This window comes from Marmota marmota, unplaced genomic scaffold, assembly GCF_001458135.2.
Source record: "Marmota marmota marmota unplaced genomic scaffold, marMar, whole genome shotgun sequence".
Taxonomy (NCBI): domain Eukaryota; kingdom Metazoa; phylum Chordata; class Mammalia; order Rodentia; family Sciuridae; genus Marmota; species Marmota marmota.
In genome coordinates, this window is record NW_025999880.1 from 14,815,247 (window position 1) to 14,830,224 (window position 14,978).

General features: G+C 48.1%; 2 protein-coding genes across 3 annotated transcripts in view; both read right to left on the minus strand.

Moving 5' to 3' along the window:
• Nucleotides 1-1,692: 1,692 nt before the first annotated feature.
• Asb16 (ankyrin repeat and SOCS box containing 16) lies at nt 1,693-10,584 on the minus strand. Of its 2 annotated transcripts, XM_015495605.2 has the most exons (5): nt 9,105-10,579; nt 6,310-6,577; nt 3,450-3,942; nt 2,972-3,085; nt 1,693-2,558 (listed from the first exon to the last, which is right to left on the minus strand). In XM_015495605.2, the coding sequence occupies exons 1-5, from the start codon at nt 9,403-9,405 to the stop codon at nt 2,373-2,375; spliced, it is 1,362 nt and encodes a 453-aa protein (XP_015351091.1). In that variant the 5' UTR covers nt 9,406-10,579; the 3' UTR covers nt 1,693-2,372. The 2 variants fall into 2 exon arrangements, with proteins under 2 accessions (XP_015351091.1, XP_015351092.1); XM_015495606.2 differs by lacking the exon at nt 2,972-3,085 and having other exon boundaries at nt 9,105-10,584.
• Nucleotides 10,585-13,612: 3,028 nt separating this feature from the next.
• The window catches only part of Hrob (homologous recombination factor with OB-fold), a 14,593-nt gene continuing 13,227 nt past the window's right edge, over nt 13,613-14,978 (minus strand). The window contains exon 10 of the mRNA XM_015495607.2: nt 13,613-14,183. Coding sequence (XP_015351093.1) covers nt 14,092-14,183 — 92 coding nt within the window. The 3' untranslated portion in view covers nt 13,613-14,091. The remainder of the gene's footprint in view (nt 14,184-14,978) is intronic.

Here is a 14,978-nt window from a genome sequence, read left to right on the forward strand (position 1 = left end):
GTGGTCCTTCCTGCTCTCACAGATTGAAGAAATGAAGAATTAATGAAATAATACATATTTATACATGTATCTTTAAAAACAAACAGGTTATCTTGTAGTTGTAATAGAAAAAGGGACTGAGGCTAGGGCTCAGTGGTGGAGCGCTTGCCTTGCAAGTGTGAGGCACTGGGTTCAATCCTCAGCACCACATAAAAAATAAAGATATTGTGTCCAACTTAAAAAAAAAAAAAAAAAGAAGTATTAGAAGAGGCTGGACTGGCTGGGGTCTGTCTGCTATAACAGGAAAGTTTAACATCTGAGTCTCCCAGCCAGGGCCCAGGACTAGGGAGATTTCCTTTTCTTCTGTTAGGCCTTTTTGGCTCTGTGAAACTAAAACAAAACTTCCATCCAGAAAGGAGAGGTTGCTGCTCTGCTTAACCAGGTCAAAGACTGTCTTGTGTTAGTGAAAGGGAATCCCTGCAGACACAACTCCCTGGAGAAGGGAAAGCCCAACAGGCTGCCAGAGGCAGACCCAGGGCTCCTGATCTCTGTCACAGCCACCACTGCTGCCAGACTCCAACTGGCAATGGGAGAGCCCAGGATCCCTCAGCTGAAGGACAGGAGCTCAGGCTTCTGGGAGACCCTCTGTTCCCTCCTGTGGTGGCTGCCATCTGCTGATCTGTGAGGGACCTTGTGTTCTATAATGTTTTCCTATTACCAGTACTAGTAGCTCAGGGCAGAAAACTTGAAAGCCACAAAAGAGCAGAGTGGGAAAATAAACAGTGATGGGACCTTAGTCACATTGAAACCTAACAAAGTCCATGCTTTTGTTCTATGCACAGATCATTTCTTTGCATTCACAAAAACTGGCTTGCCTTGAAAAGCTCCCTCCTAAAAGTAAGTGTACTTTTGACTCTGGGATCAGAAGTGACAGGGGGAACAGCTGGTCCTCCCATCATGGGCCCTCAGAGATTATTTTGTAGTGACTGCTATTTAAGATACCATGTGTTACTTGGGGGTGGGGAGGCCACATCATAAATGTCCTAGGCTTTAAGCATTTACTGAAATGCCTGTTTAAGGAACAGAGCTCTAGTCTCAGCCTAGTGGAGGCAGATACTGGTACTTAATAAATAAGTACTAAGCCAGGGAAGGCTACAGCTGGGATGGTCAAAGGAAGGTACTGAACTGACTCTTGAGGATCTATCTGAACTGAGTCTTGAGGATCAAATCAACCTTGACTAGGCCAAAAAAAATGTATATCAAGCAGAGGGAACCACACAGGCAGACTCCTGAAAGCAAAGAAGAGCCGGTCATATCCAGCAATTGGTAACTAGTTTACTAAGGTTGGATTCCAGGAATTTGGGACGAGAAGGGGAGTCAGGAAGCCAGAGAACATGCAGAGGCCAATGTCTAGAGACTTCATTTTGTTGAGGTCTTTTTGTTTTTTTTTGTTTTTGCAGTACTAGGGATAGAACCCAGGGCCTTGCACATTCTAAGCAAGTGCTCTACCACTGAGCTACACCCCAAGGACCCCTTTTGTTGAGTTTTGATTTTGCCTGAAGGTAGAGAGAGCCACTACTGGAATGATCAGAGGTGTGACTCAAAGATTATTTCAGCATCCATTCAAGGCATGGGTTTCAAGACCCGCCTTGAGGTGACAAAGGCAGGTTGGGTGGGTGCTGCAGTCTGGCTGGGCACAAAATCACGAGCCACTCAAGCAGGAACAAACTTTATTTTTGAAACTGCTGCCAATGCCTCGTACGCTCCCGGGAAGATTGCCGACCCACGCGGCTTCTCCAGAGTCCCAACAGGAAGTCCCTCCTCCGGAATTCCCTCCTACCGCACTTCCCCAACCAATGGGAACTCTCCAGGAGTCCCGTAGCAGGCCAAGGTGAACAGCAGGAGTCCAATATTCATATGAATGCAAATCTTAACATAATCATATCATCTCAATGGCTTGCTGGCATCACCTTTCAACCAAAAATGCCATGCATCATATTACTTGGCTGTGGCTCTTAGCAGGTGGGAACAGGGCAGGCAGAGGCAAGACCTTGTCACTCTTTAAGAGGCAGAACAGGTATATGGGTGGCGGGAGAGAGAGGCACCAAGGACACCACAGTAGATGGAGGAGCCATCCAATCATGCCCAGGCAGGGGAGGTGAACATTCTTTGACTCTGGGAACAGGCTGAGTATAGATCTTCCCCTGGGGAAAGGGTCTGAAGCTCAGGATGGCGGATGGTCATCAGGTGGTTCAAGAAGCTAGTGGAAGGATGAGCTGGTCCAGGAGGGTGTATGAAGCACAAAGATGAGAGCCAGCAATCATTTCCCTAGGGTTGAGGACAGGGATAGATAGAAGGGGCAGGACAGCTGTGGCAGTGGCCTGTCATGGAGCTCACTGGATGCATCCCTCCACATGAAGCAGCAGGTAGTCTCGGAGAAGTGGGGGCAGTGGGAGCTGGGTGGCAGCCTGCCGACAGCGACTACCCAACTGGGCTCGCACTGCCAGTCGGGCCAGGTGCTGCAGCCGCCGCGGCTGGTTTACCATGCATAGGGCCGAGCTGTAGAAGGCTTCATGCTCCTAGGCCAGGAGGGAAAGAGGGTCAGTTGGCCCAGCTCCCTTGACTCTGCCCTTCCATCTAGGGAAACCTAGCAGTGAGGTGCTGGGCTTCTGCAACCTGCATCCACTTGGTATATCTGGAAGGACTTGGATTCATAGGTGAGAGGCCCTGGCATGGTAGGGGAGCTGGGGCTCCCTACACCTCAGGGCAGGGTCTCAGCCATGTTGGTGAGCGAGGCTGGGCAGGTGTGTAAAAGCAGAGGTCAGCCTGTACTGCAAGAGTTGGGAGGCCAGGGGTTTCACTCTGCCCATCCTCTTCTGCAGAGGGCTTTCCTGCGCCTCCCTCCAGAAGCTGGTCCCTGAGGGACAGGCGTGTGGCTCATCTTTTCTCACCATCCCCTCAGGAAGGAGCTCTGCCCTTGGGGTGGACATACCTGCCACAGCTCAGGAAGCACTGCCTCCACCCAAGTATCACAGGATGGGATGCAAGGATAGGCATTAAGCAGAACTTCCAGAGCCCGAGGGAAGTTGGCACAATGTTTCAGCATCTAGGAATCAAAAGAGGGTCTTAGGGGCTCCTTGCCTCCCCCATCCAAGGGCAGATCCAAGCTCAGCCTAATCCAAATCCCCACTCACACTCTTGTTTGGGGAACTAAGATCTGAGTTTCTCATCCTTTATCATGCTTGTTTCCCCAGCCTCAAGCATGCTCCAACCTCTTGGCTAGAGTTTCCTTCAATGCTTGGACACTGCACCCCCAACCCTCTCTCCACTCCCAAGATGGGGAGGAACCTCTGGCAACTGAGGATGGCCTTTCCAGTCTCTTGGAACACTCTCTTCCCCAGAGGCAGGGCTGCTGCAACTCAGCCCCCAAACCCTCATCCCAGCCTCCTTCCTCAGCCTCCCCCACTCACCTCAGGGCACACAGGCTGGGCCCCATAGTCCAGCAGCACTGAAAAGAGGACCTCGGGTTCCCAGTTGGGGGCATCCTGCACAGCCTGCAGAGCGCAGTCCATGGGTGTGTGGCCCGCTCCGTTGGGGAGCCAAGCGCAGGCTCCGTATCGCAGCAGCAGCTCAGCCAGGGCCCCGCAGCCGTTGGCACAGGCATTGTGCAGTGGTGTATGGCGCTTACGCCCAGCTGCCCGGGGGTCAGCCCCGGCCTCTAGGAGGTGCCGTGCCGCAGCCTCATGCTGTCGGCTGCTGCCCGGGCCCTCAGCTCCAGCGCAAGCTGCGTTCAGCGCTGTCTCCCCCTGGCTGGTGCGCAGGCCCACTTTGGCACCTTTCTGTAGGTAAAGAACCACGTGCGCCTCCAGGCCACGCGCTGCCGCCACGTGCAGGGGCGTCACCTCACTCTCCTTGGCTGCTGAGTTCACGGTTGCTCCTGCCTCCAGCAGCAGCTTGGCACACCTGGAAACAGGAATGCAAGGGCCCAAGGTCAGGACTGAGAGCAACCCCCCTTCTTCCCACCCCTCTACTTCGAGGTACATACAGCCTCATGTTCTCCAGATCACAAAAGCCCCATGACAGACACCAGAGATGGAAGGCCCCATCAGAGCTACCAGAAGCGTCTTAATTTTCACATGAAAAAATTAAGGTCTTGCACAGCAGCTAAGGACACATAACAAATTAGTGGTTGCACCAGAATTAGTACTCCCTCCTTGATTTCACCCTTACTCTTCATTAAAATGGGACCCCAAGGCCTGAGCTTAGATCATTTGCCAGTGGTCTAACATTTTGATAGCACAAGATTTTGAAAACCCATTCCTATGTGCACTATGAAACAAATTTAAAGCACATGAGGCAAAACAATAAATAATAGAAATCTTAATATTATCTCCCTGCCTCCAAATTTGAAGACCATTCTTCTAGACCAAGCCAGGTTCATTTGGGCAAAGGAAGGTACTTGGGGACCTCCCTACTCAACTTTCCCCCTAGACAAAACAAAATTAAACAAAAAGCGTTTTAAAGAGCACATGTTTCACAGTCTCCAAGATCCTGGAAAAATTATTGGCCAGAACACCACTGCCGCAAACATGCATTATTACCCACCGTGGACAAAACCAAACATGCAACAAACTAATAATGATGAAACTAAACTAAGAATCATTTATAATTAAAAATCCAGAATGGGGGCTGGGGTTGTGGCTCAGCATTAGAGGGCTGGCACAGCATGTGTGAGGCTCTGGGTTCAATCCTCAGCACCACATAAAAATAAATAAATAAAATAAAGGTATTGTTTCCAACTACAACTAAAATAAATAAATAAATAAAGCCAGAATGGCAGTTGCTGGAAAGCTAAAAGCAGATTCATCAACCCTAGTGAAACTCTAATAATCAGGTATCCTTTCCCCAGATGGCTAGGATGCCAAGTTCAATAGGTGTTTTTCTCAGTGTCCAAAAGTCAAGTAGCAACCAGTTTTCCAAGAACTACTGAACTCATTTCCTCAGCGAATTCTAATCATGGGCTAATTTTTGTTTCTAAATACTTAATTTAGCAGCTGGACATGGTGGCACATGCCTGTAATCCCAAGCAGCTCAGGAGGCTAAGGCAGGAGGATCTTAAGTTCAAGAACAGCCTTAGCAACTTAGTAAGGCCCTAAGCAAATTAGTGAGACCTTGTCTCTAAATAAAATATATAAAAGGGCTGGGGATGTGACTCAGTGGTGAAGTGCCCCTGCTTTCAATCCCTGGTACTAAAAAAAAAAAAAAAAAAATTAAAGAGCCAGGCATGGTGGCACATGCCTGTAATCCGAGTGGCTCAAGAGGTTGAGGCAGGAGGATTCCAGGTTCGAAGCCAGCCTCAGCAATTTAACAAGACGTAAGCAACCTAGTGAGACCCTGTCTCAAAATAAAAAATAAAAAGGGCTAGGAATGTGGCTCAATGGTTAAGCGCCCCTGGGTTCAATACCTGATATCAAAAAATAAATACTTAAATTTAAGTAACACTTAAAATTTCATTCAATAGGCTTCCAGAAAGTGGCCATTTTCACTTTGCGTAAAAGGATAAGTGTGTTGGGAAGTGCTTGTTCCCAGCCACATCAGACACACCCATAAAAACCTAAGAAAGAGTTGGCAAATTTGGATCACTTCCCGGTCCACCACTGGCCTAGATCTAGCAGGGAGAGAGATCCCCAGCATGTGGGCTGTGCAATGTCTTGAATCATTACCTGCTAGCCCAGTCTGTTGACTTGACTTGTAAAAGGGCAAATATCATGTAAAAGGGGTCAACCACTGTTGACCTTAAAAAAGGAAGGAAAAGCAAAGAAGAGGGACTGATGGTGAGGCTGGGAAACATGGCTAGATGTTTCCTGGTGCCTTTCTTAATCTGACTATAGAGGATTCACAGGGAATTTGAAATTAGAATTGGAACAGGGGTTTTCCCAAAAGAAACAAGGCTTCTGCCTCCTGAGTTTAACACATGTGATATTGGACAAGACACTAAATCTTTCTGAGCCTCAATTTTCTCATTTATAGACTGAGGCCTGTCTGCAGGTTGTTATGAAGATGTATATGGCAGTGGCTCACGCTAGCAATCCCAGTACTCAGGAGACTAAGGCAGGGGATCCTAAGTTTGAGGTCAGACTGGGCAACTTAGCAAGACCCTATCTCAAAAAAAAGGGGGTGGATTGGGGTTTGTAGCTCAGTGGCAGAATGCTTTGGGAACCACAAAGCTGGGTTTGGATGTCAAGTTCTTCTTGTCTTGGCCATGCAAGCTAAAGACACACATGCATACACACACTCCTGCCCAAATCATCCCCACCCACGGGCACCTACTGCAAGGACTCAGGGGTTGTGCAGAAGTGCAAGGGTGTAGTGCCCTCCTCTGACAGCACATTAGCCTTGGCACCGAAGGTCAACAGCAGCCGCACACAGTCAGTCTGGGCTCTGGCACAGGCCTCGTGCAAGGCAGCCCGGCCTCCAACACGGGCATCCAGCTCTGCCCCCTGCAGGATCAGGTGGCGGGTGCAATCCGTGTAGCCTCTGGCCGCAGTGATGGTGAGGGGTGCTGTCTGCTTGGTCTTGGGTGTCAGTACCCAGAACCCTAAGAACAAGTAGAATTGGTGGACTGGGTAAGATGGGTGGGAAGGGCAAGGTTGGGGATACTGGCTTGTAGCTGACAGTTAGGGCTGGTCTCCCCCTGCAGAGTCCACTAAACACAAGCACTGTCCCAGGCTGTATCTGTGGAAAGGAACTCAAGGCCTGAATTGGGAGTATAAATTAGAACAGCTTTTTAGAATATTTTCTCAGTCTGTAAGAAAACATAGTATGTATCACAGAAAAGAATAATTGCTATAAAATCACAACAGCCTTGGGGCTGGGGTTATGGCTCAGCAGTAGAGCGCTTGCCTCGAGCGAGGTCCTGGGTTTGATCCTCAGTACCACATATAAATAGTTATTGGGTTCAACTACAAATACAAAAATAAATATTTTTTAAAAATCACAAACGCCAATTAAGGAAACCTTAGGGTCTTTGAGCTGCTAATGGATTTGGTGGCTCTTTTTGTTCACCTCTGGCTTTGTGGTGCAGTAGTTATGCACAGGTGGGCCTGGGCCTGAGCCTAGGAAAGGCCAAAGAACAAAAATGAGTTGTAGGATACTCCTGGGCAGAGAGAATTGGGTGGAAGTAGGCGGAATGATGGAGGGGGAGGATTAGAGGTGGAATGGGGAAAAAAAAAGGATTGAGGAAAGGGGAATGATCATGTGACTGGTGTTAGATTCAAAAGTTGGAAATAGTCCAGGACTTATTTAAAAGACATTGATACTTAATAGGTTATTTGCATGCTAGCAAAGTAAGTCCTTGGTTTCTCCAAATCTTTGGTAAAGCATGTTTTGCTTTTTATTAGGATTGAAATTAAAGCTAAGCCCCATCCAGGGAATAAGCTGCGGGACAAGACCAGGAGGCCCTGGGTGAGGTCACAGTCTCACTATCATGGTCAGACAGAATTTCCAGCATGGAGTGACTGTGACTCATCTGGATCTGTAAGCTCTCCCCAGGATTTTGAAGGCCCCAATCCAAGGATGGGGTTTGAGACAATCTTCTGCCAATCTTCATTGCAGTCTCACTTGAGGTATTTGGTTGATATGAACAAATCTGCTAGCCAGAATGCATCCTAGAAAAATCATTTGGCAAGTACATAAAGATGTTCATCACACTGCTATTTAAAACAGTTAAGGGACCATGAGGCCCTGAGTTCAACAAAAAAATAAAATTAAATTAAAAAAAAAAGTTAAGGGGTGACTGGGGATGTACCTCAGTGGTAGAGTGCTTACCTAGCATGCCTGCATTTGAACCCCAGCACCACAAGAAATAAATAACTAAAAGTTTAAAAAAGCTTCTTTTTATGGGGAGGGGGTACTAAGGATTGAACCTGGGGAGCTTTATCACTGAACTGCCTCCCTATTTATTTTGTAATTTTTCATTTTTAGACAGGGTCTCTCTAAGTTGCTGAGGGTTTTGTTAAGTTGCTAGGACTGGCCCTGAACTTGCGCTCTTTATGCCTCAGCCTCTCAAATCACTGGGATTACAGGTGTGCACCACTGTGCCTGACTTAAAGATACTTTTTAAAAAAAAATAAACTAATCTATCGTCTGTATCTGGGGGCTTGTTATATAAATCATGGTGTACACCTGCATAGAATTTATGCACCTATTTAAAATATTTTATAGATTTATGGTTATTGGCATGGAAAGATGTTACATGAAAAAAAAATCAGGTTATAAAATTGCATGTGAGGTGGGGGTGTAGTTCAGTGATAGAATGCATGCTTAGCATGCAAGAGGCCTTGGGTTCAAACCTCAGCACCAAAAAATAAAATAAAATTTTATGTGGGATGTAATTTTATTCTTTTTTAAAAATATTTTTTTTTAGTTGTAGATGGACACAATACTTTTATTTTATTTTATGTGGTGCCAAGGATCGAACCCAGTGCCTCACACATGCTAGGCAGCGCTCTACCACTGAACCACAATCTTGGCCCCTCATTCTTTTGTTTTTTTCCCCTCTTAGTTGTAGATGGACACAATACCTTTATTTATTTTATTTTGTGTGGCACTGAGGGCTGAACCCAGTGCCTCACTCGTGTGAAGCGAGCACCCTACCACTAAGCTATAACCTGAGCCCTGTAATTTTATTCTATGAAAGAAAAAAAAAATTCAAATGTGTGGGAGATATGTCTATTCAATTATTTGTCAACTAAATATAAAATTTACACAATCTGTATATAATACGCTTAGAGATTATAACTTTTGGGCTGGGGTTGTGGTTCAGAGGTAGAGCACTTGCCTAGCATATGTGAAGCACTGGGTTTGATCCTCAGCACCACATATAAATAAATGAATAAAATAAAGGTCCATCAACAAATATATATATATATATATATATATTTTTTTTTTAAATAATATAACTTTTAATTCTGAAAAGATACATAGACCACCACTTCCGATAGGTGGTGGCAAGGGATGGTCTAGTTTTGGGTGTGCAGGGAGAGGATGAGCCTAGATTCTCCCCCTCCCCTCCCCCACCCTTCTTTGTTCTCCCTCCTCCCTGACCTCTCCCTGGTGCTCCTTACCCTGTTCTGCTGACCAGGCCAGCTGGTTGCTCACAGTCTCCACAATCATGTTGGCAGCCTCTTCATCTTGGAACAGAGCTTGAACCTGCTGCAGGTCACCAGAGAAGAGGGCATTGTGGACAGCTGGGTCCCGGCAGGAGCGGCGAGGCCTTGTGAGTCGGGCCTGGAAACTTGAGGGGCACCTGTGGCTGCGGCACTGCTGGGCAGCTGCCCGTCGCCGATCCTCCCATTCCAGCCACTCCCGCTGCAGGCGGAGAGCACGCAGCGTAGAGGAGGTGAAGGGGAAGGTCTCCCCTGCCATGGGGAGGGGCCCGGGAGACTGGGCAGTGGCACCTGGACAGATCCTTGTTCCTCAGGGGGACTACCACCCTCGCTCTGGAGAATCAGCCTGTTTCCTTCCCCTCCCCCGTGAGCAGGGAGAAGAGCAGCTGAGACTATAAATAGGCTCTTCACTACTCTGGTAAACAGTTTGCCGAGAATCATGATCCTGGTGCAGAGATGGTGCTGGGCCAGCTCCTGCCCCATTTGATTGGTCAGCAGGTCCTCAACTGAGGCTACCTCAGGACTCCAGGACCGCATCCTCCTACATCTCTAGTGTGTCTCGGGTTGGCAAGGTCCAAGATGAGTGAAGCAGGCAGCCATGGGATGGGATGGGATGGGATGGGATGGGAAGGGCCAGGCCGAGGGAGGGTGATACAGCCTCTGTGACGTTGACTAGAGAGCAGGAGCCCAGGTTGGCCCATAGGGAGGAGAGAGGGCAGATCTCAGCACAGGAAGTAAGGGGAGGTTGGGACTGATAACTGAGATGAACAGCTCTTCCTGGCACCTATAGTAATAGCAATATGCATGTGGTGTGAACCTTTACAATTTAAGTCACGTTCATATCCATCTTCATTTGGGTGACCAGGTAAATAATACAGTAATACAAAACAGGTTTTGACAGTAAATGGTATGGTTAGGTTAATTATCAATTGAACTCCCAAGTTGGGAGGTCTTAGCTCTGTTTTAAGATTTAAGGCTTAACAAGGAAAATCACTAGCTCATGGTCGCATGGCTTGAGGGCCAGAGCCAAGACCCCATCATGGGCCTGATGCCATGGACAGTGCATTTTGGGCCCAGCTGCTGTGACCACATGTGGTGAAGACAGTTCTGTAAGCCTCCCCACTCCCTGAGCGGGACAGTGTGGTCTTTGGTCTCCACAGACTACCCTCAATGATTACTGTCCCTCCAGCTCCTAAGGGGATGCACATGCATGCCTGAAGGGGGCAAGGGATTGACCTTGAAACTCTGGAGACTGAACTAGAGAGATCTTCTAGCTGCAAACCTGTTTACTCTGAAGAGAAGGCAGCTCTGCTTCCAGGAGCCTCTAGGGGGAGGAATGAGACCGTGAAACCACCCCAGCTGGTGTGACTGACAGGCTGTGGAAGGGGAGGGCAAAAGGACACCACCCATGGCCCACTGAAGTTCTTCTAACTCCAGAATTGGCAGGCTGAGGCTGGGCTGATGTCTGCCCCACAGTGCAGTGCGCTCTTGGTGCTCCTCCCTGCCCTGGCCCTGCCATAACCTCTGCATGGGTAGCTTTCACTTTGTCCTCTCCCTGGTCCCTGAACACAGACTAATTCTAACTCCTGTTCTCACATTCTCAGTCACTGTCAAGTTCAGGCTCTCAAAGCCTTAAAGCAGGATCAGCCCAACTTGATTGGTGTTCCTACCTCTGGTCACACCTACCTCTATTTTCCTGCCAGAATGATCTAAAATGGCAATTCACTTGTTTAAAAACTAAAATTTATGCCAGGTGTGGTGGCACACGCCTATAATCCCAGCAGCTCTGGAGGCTGAGACAGGAGGATTGCGAGTTCAAAGCCAGTAAAAGCAAGGCACTAAGCAATTCAGTGAGATCCTGTCTGCAAATAAAATATAAAATAGGGCTGGGGATGTGGCTCAGTGATCGAGTATCCCTAAATTCAACCCTCAGTACCCCCCTAGGGAAAAAAAAAAAAAACCTAATAACTTCTAGCACCTGTCCTCTCCAGCTAAGCCCCAGTTCCTTGGGATGGTCCCATGACATTAGCATTCTCCTCAAGGCTCCTCCCTCCTCCCTGCCATTCCTGCTCATGCCGTTTTATACTCACTCCTCCAAGCCCACTTCCAAGATCACCTGCTCTGGGGAGATGTCTCTACAGCAACCCCAGGTGCTCCAGCCTATAGTTCCAGCTACTCCCCAATCTGTGCTTCTAAAGAACTCCAGGCAGGCTTTGCAAGCACCTATCCCATGCTGTAGACATTACTCTACCATGCTGCATGGGGCTCCAGGGCACACAGTCAGTCTGGATGTGGTGTCTAGGAGCACTTGGCTCAAGGCGGGCCAGACTTTTAATGTGTAGTGCATTGAATGGAGGCCCCTACTCTCTGCCAGAGCAAACACTCATCCGCCCACCCAAGTGGGTGGCAGCAGCTTGGGCTTTTTCTGGCACTGCCCTGGCCCTCTGTTCACTCACTCTCTGCCTGGCCCCAGCATCTTGGTAGCATTCCAGGGTGGGGGATCCCAGAAGAGGAATGAGGTCATGCACAGTGAGGGCTTGGAGATCCTCAGAGAAAGGCTCCTCTATAGATGAAGCTGTGATTAACCCTATTGGAACCCATTCAGTGTTTTATTTGTCCCGCCAACGGCCAGGCTGAGCACCTACAGCTGGGTTCCCAGGGTTGGGAGTCTGGTAAGGCCAGCTGGGGCCAAGAGGGGCCCAGGTGGTAGGCGTCCCCTTTTCCCCTAAGGCACTCAACAGTTCCAACCCAGCCTCTTTTCCTGCCTCCATGTCACACAAGCATGAAGGTGCTGACTACAGCTCTGTCCCTTAGAGATCCTGTGTGTGGGTCTCCTTGTACTTAGCATTAGCTTGCTGAAGGCAGAGAAAGAAAGCCTTTGCTTCAGCCTGCCCATGGTCTCACAGGAGCCCAGAAGTGCTGGAGGAAACAGTGCCAGGAGATTCGATGCCCAGCCTGGCTTCTGAGAGCTCAGAGCCTGAAGCACCCAAGAAACCAGGACATGCAGTAGTTTGGGATGAGTCGAGGCTGAGCAGTGGGGTCCAGGACTCAGAAGTGTCTGGAGTGGGGGATTGTAGGTCAGGGTGCTGGGTGGTCTAGCTACCATGGGATAGATGGGCTCTGTCCCAGATCTAAGCTACAGAGGTTAAAGCTGTGAACTGTGGGCGGAAGAAATGCATGGTATGTTCAAGTAGGAAGACCAAATGGGAACGTGAAGGGGCAAGAGTGCTGGGAAATTAGCCCTCTCCTGCCAGGCCTAGGAGCACAAAAGCCTTCTGGAACAGGGCCCGCTTCAATCAACAGTCAACTGAACATGGAGTTTTCAAGGTGCTTGTTCACTTCTGCCTCTATAGGATCCACTGCTCTTTGGGAAAAGGAGATTAATACCTCCTCCCAGAGCAGTGCAGAGCCCAGGTCCATGGGAGGCCCCTGGCTGAGGCAGGGGAGGCTGGTGTCAAACTGGGATCTTTAACCTGCCCTTGCTTGTCCAGGAGTTGGGAGAGTTTTCCTCTCTGCCCTTCATCCCAGGAAGGAAAACAATGTTTGGTAACTTGAATAATTAATCCTTTTATGCCACACCCATGCCATTGTCAACTCCTTTCTGAAAGGTAGTATTGAGAAGCTCCAGCAATGAGGAGTTACTTGGCAAAGAAATAAAGAACTATTTGATTACAACCCAAAGTATGAAATAAATTCCTGAGTCCATACTGATATAAATGATTGAATAAATGAGGGAGAACAGACAAATTTCCTGTGCAGAAGAATTCAAAATAATATATGAAGCTCTTCTACCTTTAAAGAGGTGGAACAGAACTCCCTCCGCTGAAGTGTGCACTGTGCAGGGCGACTTCCAGCACAACAGGAAGGAGAAGGGAAAAGAGCCACTCAGCAGCGCAGAAGCCTGAACCTTACCCCAGCCAGGTGACCCAGGGCCACACGAACCCTGACAAGATGTTAGGGGAATGGCACCTTATCTCTTTCTTCCTCCCCAAAACCTATATAACCCCAGTCCAATCATGAGAAAAACATCAGACAAATCCTAACAGAGGGCATCCTACACTATGCCCAGCCAGTGCTTCTCAGAACCGTTGAAGTTGTCTAAACAAGGAAAGTCTGAGAAACTGCCACCAATAAGAGAAGCCTAAAGAGACAGTAAGATTAAATGTAATGTGGGATTCTGGATTGGCCTCTGAAACTGTGGAAGGACATGAGGGGAAACTGAGTAAATCTGAAACAAGTATGAAGTGAGTTAGTGATAATGTACTGATATTGGTTCATTAATTATGATAAATGTACCATATTAATGTCAGAGGTGAATAATAGGGGAAATTGGATATAGAGTATATGGAAACTTGCTGAACTATTTTTATAGTAATTCTGTAAGTCTAAAATTTTCTAAAAGAAAAGGTGTTTAAAAAAAAAACAACAACAAAACACACACACACACACAAAAAAAAGAACCAGAGTTGCTTGGCTCTGCCTGAGGCTTCTTATTTCAGAACTAGGTACAAAAGCCCACACGACTGCCCCTGCACCTGGGAACCTTGTCTTTGTCATGGTACAGGGCTTCTTAGCACCTCAGCTTCCCTGAGACTGGGGAGTAAAGGGACAAGCAAACTAGGTCTAACATCCCCTCAAGTTCAGCTGAAATGAAAAGATGATACAACTTTCCTGTTGGTGACCAAAGGAATGGAGGGCCAGAGGGCTTGAAAACAGGAAGGCTAAGAGCCAGTCTTTGGCTGAGGTCTGGGATGACAATGCCAAGGACGTCTCAAAGCCGCAGCAGTGCAGAATCTGAGAAGAGGGACTTTTCAGGTGCAGCGTCCAGGTTAGGAGCACCACAGAAGCCCAAGCTTTGGCAAGTTTCCAGTCTTGTGGGCCTTCTTTCCCTTGGATGTGACCAGACATACCCAGAGCCTTGCCTGGGAGCTTAGAGGCTGCTTGCTCATGGTGGGTGCCCTGCCTTGGGGCAGTCCCAACTGCTGGTCCCACAGAAGAAGTCCTCAGGGAGCTCACTCAGAAGTCCATCCAAGTCATCTGCAGGGGTAAGGAAGGCAGCCTCAGTGACAACATTAAGGTTCTGCTTGCCTGGGGTCTAAAGTACCTATCCTTCAGGAGGGACAGGGCCTGGCCAGACAGAGAGGTAGCTCCTCCCAGTCAGTGGTGCCCATGCCAGTGGGCCTGAGACTGACCTGACTTCCATCTCCTTCCGCTCCCCAAGTACACATGCACAGCAAAAGGCAGGGCATAATGCCTGGGCTGTTCTGGTAAGAAAGGGGGTCCCCCTGGGCTCAGTGGTTCCTATCCTTTCATCCAGAGGCACAGCACCAAGCAGGAAGGCTTCTGAGGTTCCCTATGTGACTCTCTCATTGGATAGCAGAAGGAAGATGCAAAAGCCACTGGATATATTCAAAATCACAAAGTTCATTAATCTGGTATCTCTTCTAATGGTTGGAGAGAGCATCACCCCTTTCCCCAAAATTCCTGAGTGGGAGTAGGGAATGAAAGTAACCATTCCTGCCAGGTAAGGTGGCACATGCCTGTAATCCCAGTTACTTGGGAGGCTAAGTCAGGAGGATCATAAATTCAAGACCATAAATTCAGCAACTTAGTGAGACCCCATCTCAAAATAAAAAATAGAGATGGGGTTGTAACCCAGTACAAAAGAGCCTTTGGGTTCAATTCCTTGTATCATACAATTAAAATATTGTTACCGACCACAGTTCTCAGATAATGTATGCTTAAGTCCAAGAATCTGGAAACAGAGCCAACCTTGTAAACCCCTCCTCGCTACCCTTTTTTTTTTTTTTTTTTTTTTTTTTTTATAATAAT

Excerpts from the sequence above, each read along its gene's own strand:
- Asb16 (XM_015495605.2), bottom strand. The coding sequence starts at position 9,405 with ATGGCAGGGGAGACCTTCCCCTTCACCTCCTCTACGCTGCGTGCTCTC. Across the intron at positions 3,943-6,309 it reads ACAACCCCTGAGTCCTTGCA|GTGTGCCAAGCTGCTGCTGG; the intron begins GTAGGTGCCCGT and ends TCCTGTTTCCAG. Across the intron at positions 3,086-3,449 it reads CCCAGCCTGTGTGCCCTGAG|ATGCTGAAACATTGTGCCAA; the intron begins GTGAGTGGGGGA and ends TTTGATTCCTAG.